This window comes from Phascolarctos cinereus, unplaced genomic scaffold (assembly GCF_003287225.1).
Source record: "Phascolarctos cinereus isolate Bilbo 61053 unplaced genomic scaffold, phaCin_HiC Scaffold_2;HRSCAF=192, whole genome shotgun sequence".
Classification (NCBI taxonomy): Eukaryota; Metazoa; Chordata; class Mammalia; order Diprotodontia; family Phascolarctidae; genus Phascolarctos; species Phascolarctos cinereus.
Window position 1 is genome coordinate 241898263 of NW_027555625.1, and position 13428 is coordinate 241911690.

The window sequence follows — 13428 nt, forward strand, 5'->3', positions numbered from 1 at the left end:
GACTGATATAGGTTCATGAAAAACAATATTGTTGTTTCCACATGAGCTCCTCTCTTAGCTATTTTTATTTAAAACTATTTTGTAATGTATAGCCAATTTAACTTTAACAGAACAGTTACTGATATAAATATATCAAATTATTTCTCCACAGTTCCCATCTTCGAAAAATATATTTTAAGAAAAGATGTTTTGCAAAATAACATTCTATATGGAACGTACAAATTATGTCAGTTAAATAGAAAATGCTTAAATATTTGTAGTTTTGGAAGCACAGAAGTAAAACAAACAAACATATACACATATATACACACACTCCCTTACTAGCTTAAAGGAGATCCACCGAACTTCAGAAACTTTATCTGCACACAGTTTTAGTGCGATGTGCATTAAGTAGTCATAAACATCACTGGGATTGTAGAGTTCCAATATCAGGATCAGTTGTCTGAAACACAAAAACTGATTATCTTTGAGAAATTAATACAGTCACTTCTCTTACTTTGCCTTCAGACAAGGTGTGGGGTTGGGGAGTTGGGGGAGAAGAAGAGTTGAAACAATTGAGTACCATTGAAAAGTTGGACAGTTAGGTCTAAAAATCTTTAATGCCCAAGAGAAATATGTATTCCTCTATTAAATGCAAAATCAAAATTATGAAATCTCATTATATCCTTAATGTTCTTTCAAATGGAAATTGAAACCCTACTCTTGTGTTTTCCCATGTATGGCAAAGCACATAAGGGATTTAAAATTAGTAAGATTAAGTTAAAATAGAAAAATTTGCTACTATGCTTCAAAACAAAACTGGCTAGTAAAATCTGCTCCTCACAAATAGGAGAATGATTTATACAACAATAGCAATATTGCAAAGACAGACACCTTTGAAAGACTTAGGAACTCTGATTAAAACAACAACCAACCACAACTCCAGAGGACATAAGACGAAACATGCTACCCACCTCCTGCCAGAGAGGTGAAAGACTTACAATACAGACTGAGAACATTTGTGTGTGTTTACAGTCAGACAGACACATACTGGGGGGAGGGAGTAAAAATGTGGATTTGAAAAAAGGAAATTTAATTAATTAAAAAAAAGAAAGAATCTGGGCCCAAACTTTTCAATATTTTCAAAAGTGAGAAAGAAGTGTGAAAAGAAATGTCAATCTTTAAAATAGCTAACAGAAGGAAAAATGAGAAGCAATTGGGGGGAACAAAAGGAGAATTAGAAACCATAAATCCCTGTCTCTAGTTACACTGTCAGAAGATGAAGAATACCTTGGACGTAGCAGATGCTTAATCAATGTATACTGACTGTCAAAAAGAACAATTTCTGGACAATGATCTCCAATATCAGCCACAGGACAAAGATTCCATACCTGTAATTTTAATTTCTTTAAAAATTACAAAGTATCTTGTGGTCAGAGATCATATGGGATGAAAAGCTACTGTTAACATCAAAACTCAAAATAAGGAGACCAATCACAACAATAAGAGAGGCAATCATTAATGAGGTGCTGCTAAAGAAAAGCTACATTGAAGTTTTGAAATATCGCCACTAGAGGTCATGGAGTTTTCATAACATTTGTAGCTACCTATTTTAGATTTTTTTTTTGTTCCAAGAACATTGGTCTAGAAACACAATGTGAAAAATAAACCTGATCTTTGGAAAGTACACAAAGAAAAGAGAATTCTTTAATGTCTCACTAATGCCTTTCAAAAGTTATATGCTGTAACATCACTCAAAATAAGGGCAGCTAGGTGGTGCAGTAGATAGAGTGCCAGGCTTCGAGTTAGGGAAACCTGAATTCAAATCCAACCTCAGACACTTACTAGCCATGTGACCCTGGGCAAGTTACTTAACCCTGTTTGCCTCAGTTTCCTTATTTGTAAAATGAGCTGGAGAAGGAAATGGCAAATCACTCCAGTATCTTTGCCAAGAAAAAACCAAAACGGGGTCACAAAGAGTTGGACATGACTGAAAAAAAAAGGCTAAACAACAACAAAAATTATTCAAAATGGTATTTTCATTAATTCTTCTAGTGGTAATAGAGTAAGTCACTGTGGGAAATACTTTTATTCCTTATCTTTCTGTCACACTATGTCATTATTGTTATTTTTTTTTTTAGTTAACTTATTAACACAGCTATATCCAGTACCAGGGCCAAACACTCTGTGAATGCTAAATGACAGCAACTCATTATTCAATTATAAAGGAATGAATCCCTTCCCATTATTAATAAAAAATTATAATAAATATAATTCGTTCAGTTTAAAAAGACAGCTTTGGAATGAAAAGTTTTAGTATCCAACGAAGTAAATCTAACTTGGGACTCATTTTCAGGATCCAAACATCTATCAAGCATCTCTGACAATAAGAATTTGTCTTACTGATTAGGGTTTTTTTTGTTTTTTTATTTCCTGAATCTAGGATTTTGGCAGGGCAGTGAACTCTTAGTGAGGAACTTGCCATTGATACATAAATCAGCACCATAAAAGTTTTGAAGAACTGCCTTGGGGGAACCTGAGACATTAAAAGATTCATAGTTTAAACCCCCTTAATAAAAATTTGTGTAACTTTACTAAAAAGATTACTAATATTGCTTAGAAATCAAAAGTTGTAAAATTACTAAAAATGATGGACTAAATTAGAACTAATTTGATAAGGATAAATCTAAACCACTTGGGCAATACAAAACAAATTCAAAATATAATCTGGGGAAGAGTCACTAGACAAAAGTTCTATTAAAAAGTTCTTAAGAAAAAAGATCTTTCCTATTATGTTTGAATAGCTGTAAGCTGAAGTAAATTAAAGACAACACTGAAGCAAAGTGCTTTTTGTGTAATAAAACACAAAATTATTTTTTGTTGTTTTTTTAAAAAGATCTAGAGGTTTTAATAGCCTATAAGCTCAATGAGTCCAGAGCATGACAACTGTAGCCAAAAAGCTCATGCCATCTTGGGTTACATTTAGAGTGAAGGAAGGAACAGTTCTACTCTACTAGGCCCTTGTTGAGCCACAGCTGGAGTGTTCAGTTATGGGCACCACATTTTAAGAAAAAGACACAGACAACTTGAAGCATATGTCCAGAAGGGGTCAACTAGACTGGAAAAAGGACTAGAGAATGTAGTTATATGAGAACTGGTTGAAAGAACTGAGTTTATTTAGCTTAAAGAACAGAAGACTTGGAAGGGGACATGTCGTATAGCTATCTTCAAGTATTCAAACGGCTAATACGTAAAAGAGGGAATAAACTGATTGATCTGAAAGGACAAAACTAAAAAACAAAAGGATTAAAGTTGCAGAGGAGCAGATTCAGGCTTGATTTAAGGGGAAATTTCCTAAAGAACTAGTTGAAAGTAAGTATAATGAGCTGCCCTAAGAGATGAATTTTCCTTTCAATGGGTCTGTAAGCAAAGGTAGATCACTGGTTCAGAATGGGTGTAGAAGTGATTCTTGTTAAAGTATGTGGTTTTCAAGGATGTGTAAAAATTAAGCATTATTCAACTGAATTTACTTTTTCATATATATCAGCAATTTTTACTTACTCTGCTAATTCATATCGAAACCTCCAATTCCTACTATTGTCAGTTACTACAAACTCTTGAAGTTGGTAAAGATATTCTCTCCTCTTGTCTGCATGAAGCAACTAAAAAAAAGAAAGACAATATTTCCAGAGACATCAATACATACTTACACATAAATGACTAAATTCCTCAGGGACAAAAACTTTGTATTTCCATTGTAGCACGTATTATAGCAACAGTGAATAAATATTATGAACTAACTACTGCTGTACTTAGGAATACTTTCTATTCTTCCAAATACGGGATTTAAAACTGGAAGAAAGTTTACGTAATCGAATTCAAACCTCTCATTTGACCAATAAAAAAAAAACTAAGGCCAAGAAAGATTATTTGACTTACTGAAGGTTGATAATTAGCAAGACCAGAATTTGAACCTTGGTGCACTGACTCTAAATCTAATGAATTAATTATGTTATACTGATTCTTGTGTAGGTGACAGATAACATCTAAATATATTTTAAAACATTCCCATGAATACTCTTCTTAAGCTTGTACAGAATAATAAAGTTTACATCAAGGACTATTTAATAATTTGGATTCAGAAGAATGTTTTTTACCAAGTCCATTTTCAAAATAATAAATTATCTTTGAATATTATCTTTGAAAATATCTTTTTTTTTTAAAGAGGAGAACCAGTAAGGAGAACTGGAATATATGAGCCAGAAGATATGGGTTTTACATCAGGCTATACCATTACACAATGACCAGAAGTAAGTTATTTAACCCTCTGTACCTCAGCTTCCTCACCCATGAAATGCACGCTAAGGTTTTCATCAGTACTAAAATTTTCTAGGAAAGTTGCAAGAAGAAAGAAATTTAACTGCTTAGTGACATAAAATGTTTATATTTTATGTAGAAACTTCCAAAGTAAAAAATACATTTCTTCCTACCTTTAGAAAATCATAGAGATGTTTAAGAACTCCAATGCGCACTTCATCTAAATCCTTTAAGAATCCATTAAATATTGGCACCAAATCAGCTGCTGTTAACTGATCTCCAAGAATTACAGCTAGCTCATGAATAGAAAAGGCTAGTGTCCGACGTACCTTCCACTATCCAAAGGGAACAAAAGTAATAAAATGAATACCAAATATACTCTAAAATCTAACTTCAATTACCTTCATGGGACAAAATTAAATAGAATGCTCAGCTTCTACTTGAACGCATAATCTGTTAGAATATATACATTCACATTAATTTTATCTTTACATAAAGTATTTTAACTGAAAATGCAGTGTTCTTGAAGCTGATATCTGCATGTTCTTCTGAAAATTCTACATTTACCTGTACATCCGATGCCAGTGTTTCATATGTATCTTTCAAGCAGTGCCAGTTCTGCCGCCCCAAAGTTAAAGCTACTCCAGGGAGACTGTAAGCACAATGTTTGGCTATATCAGTGTCAACAGTTTGAGCTCTTGCTGGATCAGTCATTGACAAATACTGGTCTAATAATTGCTGAGGTATTATATCCTAGAAAATGAGAGGAATAAAAAATGACAAAGAATGTCCCAGAATGATTTTAAAACTATAGTAACAGACATCACAAATAATTCATAATATGGAAGTGAGGCCAATCCTAGGGAAATTTCATAGGAATTTTTCATTTTTCAATGGCCCAATAAGTCCTACACTGGATATTTTATTTATTTCTTAGCAAATATGTTATTTATTCTGGTTTGGCTGAAGGATCAAGATTCTGTTAGCTAATTTTAAAACTAATAGAACATCTGAAAAGCACATGTATACTACAATAATTGATTAGCATTAATTCAGGTCAGTTCATACGTATATGTGTGTGTGTGTGTGTGTGTGTGTGTGTGTGTGTATATCTCCTATGCCTTGTATCTTCTTTTTAAATGCTCAGATTTTAACACAGTACTCTACACACAAAGAGTGATCAATAAGTACTGCTAAATAGCAAGTTATCACCACAGAGGGACAATATTCTCTTTATTTTTGCCAACATCAAAACAACTGAATGACTCTAATTTAAAAATCAGCTGGAGAAGGAAACCACTCCAGTACTTCTGCCAAGAAAACCCCAAATGGGTCACAAAAAGTCAGATACCACTGAAAACAACTGAACAACAACAAAAATAAAATAAATTATGGAATATATTCATTCAAGAAGTTGGCCCAGAAGACAGAGTAGCCAATCACAGTTCAGTAGGATAGTCAGTTATCAACAGGTGAGTCAAAATAGGTTTAAATGGTCTGAATCGAAAGCATGATAAAAATTTAAGAATGTTATCAAATTATCTTTATTCAGTTATATTCTTTTTGCTTAATAAAACACTATGCTGGATTCTGCAGGTCATTTTCTTTATTAATACTTTTTTTAAAAAGATATAAAAAAGTGAAAGTTGGCAACTTGAGTTTATAAACCAAGATGGGTCATGAATGTTAACTGAATAATAATATTAAATTTAATAATAGCCATCTTAGGCAAAACCCCAAAGAAATTAAATGGAGACTCTTATTTTCTTCTCAAGACATATAGATACTATTTTACTAACCTGTAACTTAGATTTATGGTCTTCAAATGGGGTTGGGTCAAATCTCTGCTCTTTTTGCAAATGTTCACTGGTTCCATTAAGACGTTTTTCAGAATCCTAAAAAGTTGAACTTGGATGTTACCCATTTGCCTTTAAAAAAGGGGGATTCAAACTATTTTTCCATTAACAGAGCTCTAATAATGACATACAATAGTACCCTAAAAAAAATTAATGCTCTCGAGTATCATTTGATAACCCATGGCACTTCTCAGAAGTTATATTTACAAGTGGAGTACTGTTATTAATACTGTGAAGAGGTCTAGATGAAAATAGATAAAGGACTAGAAGTCTTTATCACAAAGGTTTTAAGAACTATTTGAGGCCTAAGGTAAAAAATTATGGTCAGGAATGACCAAGGAAAGGAAGAAGAGAAACAAAACTAACTTTACATAATAGTGGGGAGTGGCAAGTGCTAAAGGTTATCTATCCTTGATCTAGATAGAGGATACAGAAAGAATACATCTGAATTTCATTAAAAATGTTATAGTTGATAAAAAGTATGTTCGCTTGATTTTTATTATAAACATACACACACGTCTTCCTATGTACATATATTTTGAATATAAAATCTTTGTTATGTTAACAAAACCAGCAAAAACCAGAGTGGCAATATTGGTCTCTGATCCAGCATTAAATCAGATGACTTTCCCCTTCAAATGTAACAGTAACTTCTTATTCACACTTGAAATGTCATACTCTCATAGCATAATAGATCCTGACAACGCAGCTCATATATGCTAAAAGGAAACTCATAAAATTGTTTTCCCTGAATAAGATATAAGTGTCATGAGAGAACAGTGACTATTTTTTTCCCTAACTCTAGCCTAACAGTGCTTAGGGGATAGTAAACAAATTGAACTGCTTCATCATTTTGAAATATAAAATGAGAAACTTCAATCCCCAAGTGTTCTTGAAACGTTTCCTACTGGTTTATCAGGTAAAGAAATATTTTGAAATAACCATTTAAGTTCTAGTTTTTTCTAGGATAAATAAGGTCAATCACAACAAAATTTTCCATTCAATAATTATTCTCTCTAGGAATGAAAATTAAAATTTATATTATGTAATAGCTTTTATAGTATATGTTATATATAATAGTGACCTGTTAAGAATTAAGCATACAGGCTATTGCAGACATGTTCTAAAAACTCTCCCCCCAAAAGTATTCTGCAATCATACTCCCATAATAATTACTCATCCTTGGGAAAATTTTATCACTAACTAGAAGAATCTTTTAAAACAGTATAGGGAGCCTAAATTTTCCAACAAGCTGACTCAGAAACCAACTTCATGTCCTAATACCAAGTTCTTTCAGGACAGTTTTTTGTAACTTATCTCTCTAACTCTTGTTGTTTTGGAATACATCCATGGTTATCTAACAATTGATTATTTAGAGCTATCCTAAAAACGACCTCAACAATAAAATACAACTTCGCTATTTTCCTAAGTGAGATTTATTAATGTAATGCAGATTTGTGGTTTCTCTTTATTATTCAGAGAAAGTATAGATACTCACTGTGCTTTGTATTACCTTGGCCTCCAACAGCTCATTTTGGGATGATGCAGAAGATACAGTGTTCTGATTTTCAGTGGTAGAGCTAGGCTCTGAACTGGATACTTCCTCATGGGACTTTTCTGCATTTTTAATTTCAGAATCACTCATGGAGTCAAGCTGGGCAGCTCTAAGTGCAGCTGATAACACCTGAACCTGAGCTGTAATAGAGTAAAAGATTTAAGCAACTGTTGTTTTATTTGACTCTGCATTTCAGAAACAAATATCTTACCTCAAAACCAAAAGTATGAAATGTATATGTACATATATTTGACCTTAAGAATGAAGGAAGAGCTCTACCTCCCCTTTAGGCCTTCCCTGCCTTTGAAAGCCCAATAGTGCTCTATGTTATTGCTGTGAGTTTGCTGCTTAAACAACACAGACTCGGGGTTTTTAGGCATGACTCTCATCACCTGGACAGGTAGTTGAGCCTCTTTCTCTGTGCTAAAGTTTTCCTTTCTGGTAAAGCAGAAATGACATGTCAATACCCTTTCCATAAGATATAACAACCCATATTTATGTCACACCTCACTGACAAAATGCTGCTCTTAAAATATCCCTGTGAAAATAGCTGATGTATTATTATTCCCATTTAAAAACTGAGGAATCTGAGGCTCAAAAAATTTACTGACTCTCCCATTGTCATTCTTGCAAGTAAGATCAGAATAATGACTATCTACCTACACACATTTTATCCAACAAAATCAAAATATTTCACACAACTTTCTGTACATACACAAAAAACTGTTTGCTAACTCTTCTAAGTTACAGAATGTTTTCTTTAAATTTTATTTTATGCAATTTTTTGGGTCAAAATGTGTAGGGATAGGGACTGGTAATGATACTAGTTTTGTTAGAAAAGAGAACTCCTCAACGAGGAAACTTCTTCTCCATGTAGGTTGGCACCTTCTTTGCAACTCTAGCTTTAAGAGCTGCCTAGAGCAGTGAGAAGCTAAGTGACTTGTCCAGGTCACACAGCTAGGATGAAGACCTGAATTCAGGTCATCCTAGCTCTGACACTGGCACTCTATCCATAATGGTTGTTTAAAAGTACAGTTATATGAAAAGAACTTGTTTTCTTCTAGATTTATTCAACAGATCCAAAGATTTACAAAACAAATACATTTTTCAATGATATTTCTTTTAGTTAGAGGTGATATACTATATTTAGTTTATTTCCTTTATAAATTTGAGAGAAAGGAAGAAATCTGTACATGGATTCTCATAATATGTCCCTAAAACCACCCCCAAAAAAACCCTTCTTCTTTCCACAAGAATAAGTTGCTGGATTTTTTTTTTCAGATCTCTCTAATCCAAGCAAGAATACAAATACTAAATTATTTAGACAATAGAGAGAGTTTTGATAGTGAACATGTAGACTGCAAGATTTATTCCCTAATTCCAACAATGAATAGAAACATCATTTATAAAATGGGACACAATAATCAGCATGCAATAGTTGAAAAAAATATTAGGCTTACAGAGAGAAACCAAAGTTCACATTCCAGCTCTGACATTTACTAGCTATCTGACTATGGGCAAGTCATAACGTCTCTGGGCCTTGTAAAGAGGACAATAATACTGGCACTACCTAGTTCACAGGACTGTTGGGGAAGAAAGTACTTTGTAAGGTATAGATTACTATGTCAATAGGAACTCCTCTTTAAAGCATCTCTTTATAATGATCAATGTACTATTAAAACTAGAAACTTTGTAGTAGTACCGTCAAACATATATGCTTTTACACTTAAAACTGACTTTGAATTGAATGCATGTATACTCTCTTACATACTCATACATACCACAGACATCACACTTTCCAGGCAGTAATTAGTTTGAGCAAGTTTCACCTCTCCTACACACACACACACACTCTCTCTCACACTCACACATGAAGAAGGAAGATGTACTCACACATTCCATATAGACAAAAATCACAATTACTGACTTATACCTTGGACATCTGGATCATTCATCATATGTTCCTGCAAACTTTCCAATACTTTTTTAATTTCACTACTGGCAACACATTTCTTACACACAGTGTCTGGTATACAGCATCCTTCTTCCTGCTGTTCAGTCTTGGTTTGAAGCAGTTCTAAATCCTGGCTGATATCTGGGAGAGGCGTGCGCCAGTAAAGAAAATTATTGAATAAGTCCTCAGAACTTCCTGAACAAGCTTTCTTCAGGCCCTGGCAGTTGTTTACTTGACTATCATTAGCATCCTTGATTGCATAACAACTGTCACTCTGACAGCTTTGAATCAACTCTTCTTCAGCACTAGCAGGGCAGGTCATTCTCTTTTCCATTCCACTTATGTGCGAATTTTCAACATGCAGGAAATTACTAGTTTCAATTGATATTCCTTCAGTCAGTGGATCTGATTTTATGTGTTCAGGATTTCCTGAACTAGGAAAATGGGGGGGGGGGGAACAAACAAACAAACAACTTAACACTCTGTGAAGCATATGGCTCTGGTAGCACTGAAATGTCTATCCACTAAAACCTCTGTCTTACTTCCCTTAGCTCTCTTCCCCATTCCACTGCTGGATCTCTTTGGGCTAGGAAGAGGGGGAAGATACACACACACACACCCACACACACACACACACACACACACACACACACACACACACACCCCTAAGCATATTAAATATATTTAAAATATATATTAAAATTGAGACTCTAGGGGCAGCTAGGTGGCGCAGTGGATAGAGCACCAGCCCTGAAGTCAGGAGGACCTGAGTTCAAATCCGGCGTCAGACCAAACACTTGACACTTACTAGCTGTGTGACCCTGGGCAAGTCACTTAACCCCAATTGCCTAAAAGCAAACAAAAAAAAATTGAGACTCTAAATAGTCAGTCATGCTGCTAGGGCCCTCTTGGTACAAAAGATTAGAGAAGAATAGGGGTGAAAGCTTTGCCTAAAATAATCCTGGATTATCTTTGCATTTCAATCATTCTATACTCCTATTAGAAAGAGAGGGCAGGGAAGAGTGGGTAGAATGCCGGCAGACAGGAAAACCTAGATACAAATCCCACCTTTGAAACTTACTGGTAACCATGGGCAATGGTTTTAACCTCTCTGCACCTCAGGCAAATCCTTAAGACTTACTAAGTAAGTTGCAAATGGATAACAACTTGAGGGAGGAAGTTCCCTCACCAATGAAATCACAGATCTTTGACATAATGACATAATTAAAATAATTACTGGAGAGGTAGTTATATATTAATTTTTCTATAAAGCTTACATTCACAGCCTTTATCTATAACTCCAGGTAGTAAGTCATCTTACAAGTGTCTGCCTATAGTAATATGAGGTAAAGGATGCAAAATCATGAATAAATCAATAACAATCCACCACCACGACTTGCAAAACAGACACAAGTGTAATAATCCATCAGCAGCAGGTAAGCAGCCTGCTAAATTATCTAATTTGAAATTTCACCTTTGTATACAAAAGACAATACATATTACATATTACAATGTTCCAGGATGTTTGGGGCTCTTAACATTGTGTTCATATTATCTATATAATTTCCAATAACTAAAAGGTAAAGGGGACAATATCTTTCTAAATCATTTCAACTCTCATCTCAACAACTATTTCAAGTAAACTTTCAAATATGTAATCACTATGTTACTTACAGTAGTCTTGTTTTAAAACCTTTTCTATGTACACACACACACACACACACACACACACACACACACACACACACATATTACCAGACTTGTGATTTCATTGGTGTAGCAAGCTCCCAGTGAAGAACTCCCTCTACCAATGCTCCTAACATGCAACTGAAAGTCTTAAAAAATTGCCTGGGAACACTTAAGAGGCTAAGTGACTTGCCCAGGATCTCACAACCAGCATGTATGTCACACAACCCAGAAGTGGGACTTCAACATAGGTTTTCCTGACTACAGGGGCAACTCTTTTTGCACCCAGACACACTATCTCACTAAAATTAATATACTTCTTTAAATAATTAAAGCTCGAATTATCCATTTTATGTATAATGTCACAGCTAATCTTAACTGTTTACATAGAAAATAAACCTGAGGTGATAGCTGTTTTTTTTGCTACAGGCTTACCAAGATGATGTAATATTGACACAACTGCTCGTGGAGCCAGAAATGGGAGTTATATCCTGTGCTGGTGGTCGGATACTTAGCGTTCCGTCCTCTCGAATATAAAGACCAGCACTAGAAGGATTTGCAAAGGTAGAAATAAATGGACCAAGAGACTGAAAAGCAGCCTGACGTACCTGAAACAAGATAAAATGAGAAAATGAAACAAATGTGACTTCCTTACTGCATGCTAGACATCCTTGCTTAGGGATCCTATCAGATTCATTCAATTCAATTTAATATTTTTTATATAGGTAGGGTAAGTGGTCCCTAAATCATCCAATGTGAAATAAGTAGTCCAATTCTTATTCCTTTGGGTGCAAGAAAAAAAACCAAAACAATTTTATGCCTTGATTCTTGATTCCCTCATCTCCCAAGATCTCTAACATAACAGCTATCAGTAAACTTTTCTTATAACAAAGTTATATTAGTTCTTAATTAATATTTTCATTTCTTTCTGAAATTTATTTTTGTAGTATCTTAGAGCTAGAAAGAAAGGACCTTATAGGTCACTTTGTCCAAACCTCACAATTTAGAAGATGAGTAAACAGGGTTCAGGGAAATGAAGTGTTTCGTCCTCAAATCACTTAATGGACAGCAGAATCAGGACTAGAACTAAAGGTCTCCAGATCTATTGTATTAGGACATTTTGGAGAAATATGGTGAAAGGGAAAGACACATATATGCACATACACACACACACTCACAACACTGAAGGACACATACATATAGATACATACAAAGAGGGAGGGAGTGTGTATGTATCTGCCTATGCACGCATGGTTACCTGTGAATAAAAACCCTTTTGGCTTTAGGTCATTTATGGCCTAAAAAATGCCCGAAATTCCTTTACTGGTAAAGGAATGCACTAGAAACACCGAGGCATAACATCACTCAAGGGCATAATGCTATGAAATAATCTGTTGTTTCTTTCTATTTGCTTTCAAAATAAGAAGTAACAATAACAAATCCTCATCAAGGACATGTGTACGTCCTGCTAGGAATGAGATGAACCAAAAAAAACTGGAAGGAGGAAAAGCTTGCTCTTCACTATGCTGAGTATGAAATTTGCTTACAGATTTTTAAAAGGTAGCAAAGTATTCCTTCTACTACACTCAAACGGCTAACTTTAAATCAAGCAAAAAGCAAGTCAACAATAAGAGTGTCATTACCATTAAAGTACAGTCTTTTTCTGTGGGAGTGTGTCACATTTTGCTGAAAGAAGATGTATGGTTTAACTTCCCAAAATACAAAAGTCATAGCCATGAATTTGGAAGCCAAATTGAAGACCTATACCTTCTGGTTAGTTTTTAGTCATGAAAGACATAAGTAAAATATTTATATAATGCTTTAACCATGTTAATCTGTAGTTCCTCTAACTTACCCATCTACAAGGGTCACTGATAAGATTGATAAAGAGAGGAGATAGTTTGGTTCTTCGAACTTCAGATGAAGTGGTGTAGGACACAGCCATAAAGCATTCAGCACAAGCTTTCCGCATTCCCCAAACACTATCAGAGCAGAGTTCAAAAAACTTTGGGATCTGCCAGAACAAACAGAACAGAAATACTCAAACTCACTTTATTGCAAGAGATTGCTTACATTTATTT

The 13428-nt window shown here is 34.5% G+C and overlaps 1 protein-coding gene across 4 annotated transcripts in view; it reads right to left on the reverse strand.

The window, feature by feature from the left end:
* The window catches only part of LOC110205143 (serine/threonine-protein phosphatase 4 regulatory subunit 1-like), a 65026-nt gene that overhangs the window by 5617 nt on the left and 45981 nt on the right, over positions 1-13428 (reverse strand). For 3 of the 4 annotated variants that reach the window (XM_020981452.2, XM_020981450.2, XM_020981453.2), the window contains 9 exons: positions 13203-13361; positions 11783-11955; positions 9641-10095; positions 7651-7847; positions 6096-6191; positions 4864-5049; positions 4470-4631; positions 3541-3641; positions 322-442 (listed from right to left, as the gene is read on the reverse strand). In XM_020981452.2, the coding sequence (XP_020837111.1) occupies positions 322-442; positions 3541-3641; positions 4470-4631; positions 4864-5049; positions 6096-6191; positions 7651-7847; positions 9641-10095; positions 11783-11955; positions 13203-13361 (1650 nt within the window). The remainder of the gene's footprint in view (positions 1-321; positions 443-3540; positions 3642-4469; positions 4632-4863; positions 5050-6095; positions 6192-7650; positions 7848-9640; positions 10096-11782; positions 11956-13202; positions 13362-13428) is intronic. The other variant, XM_020981451.2, reaches the window with a different exon arrangement.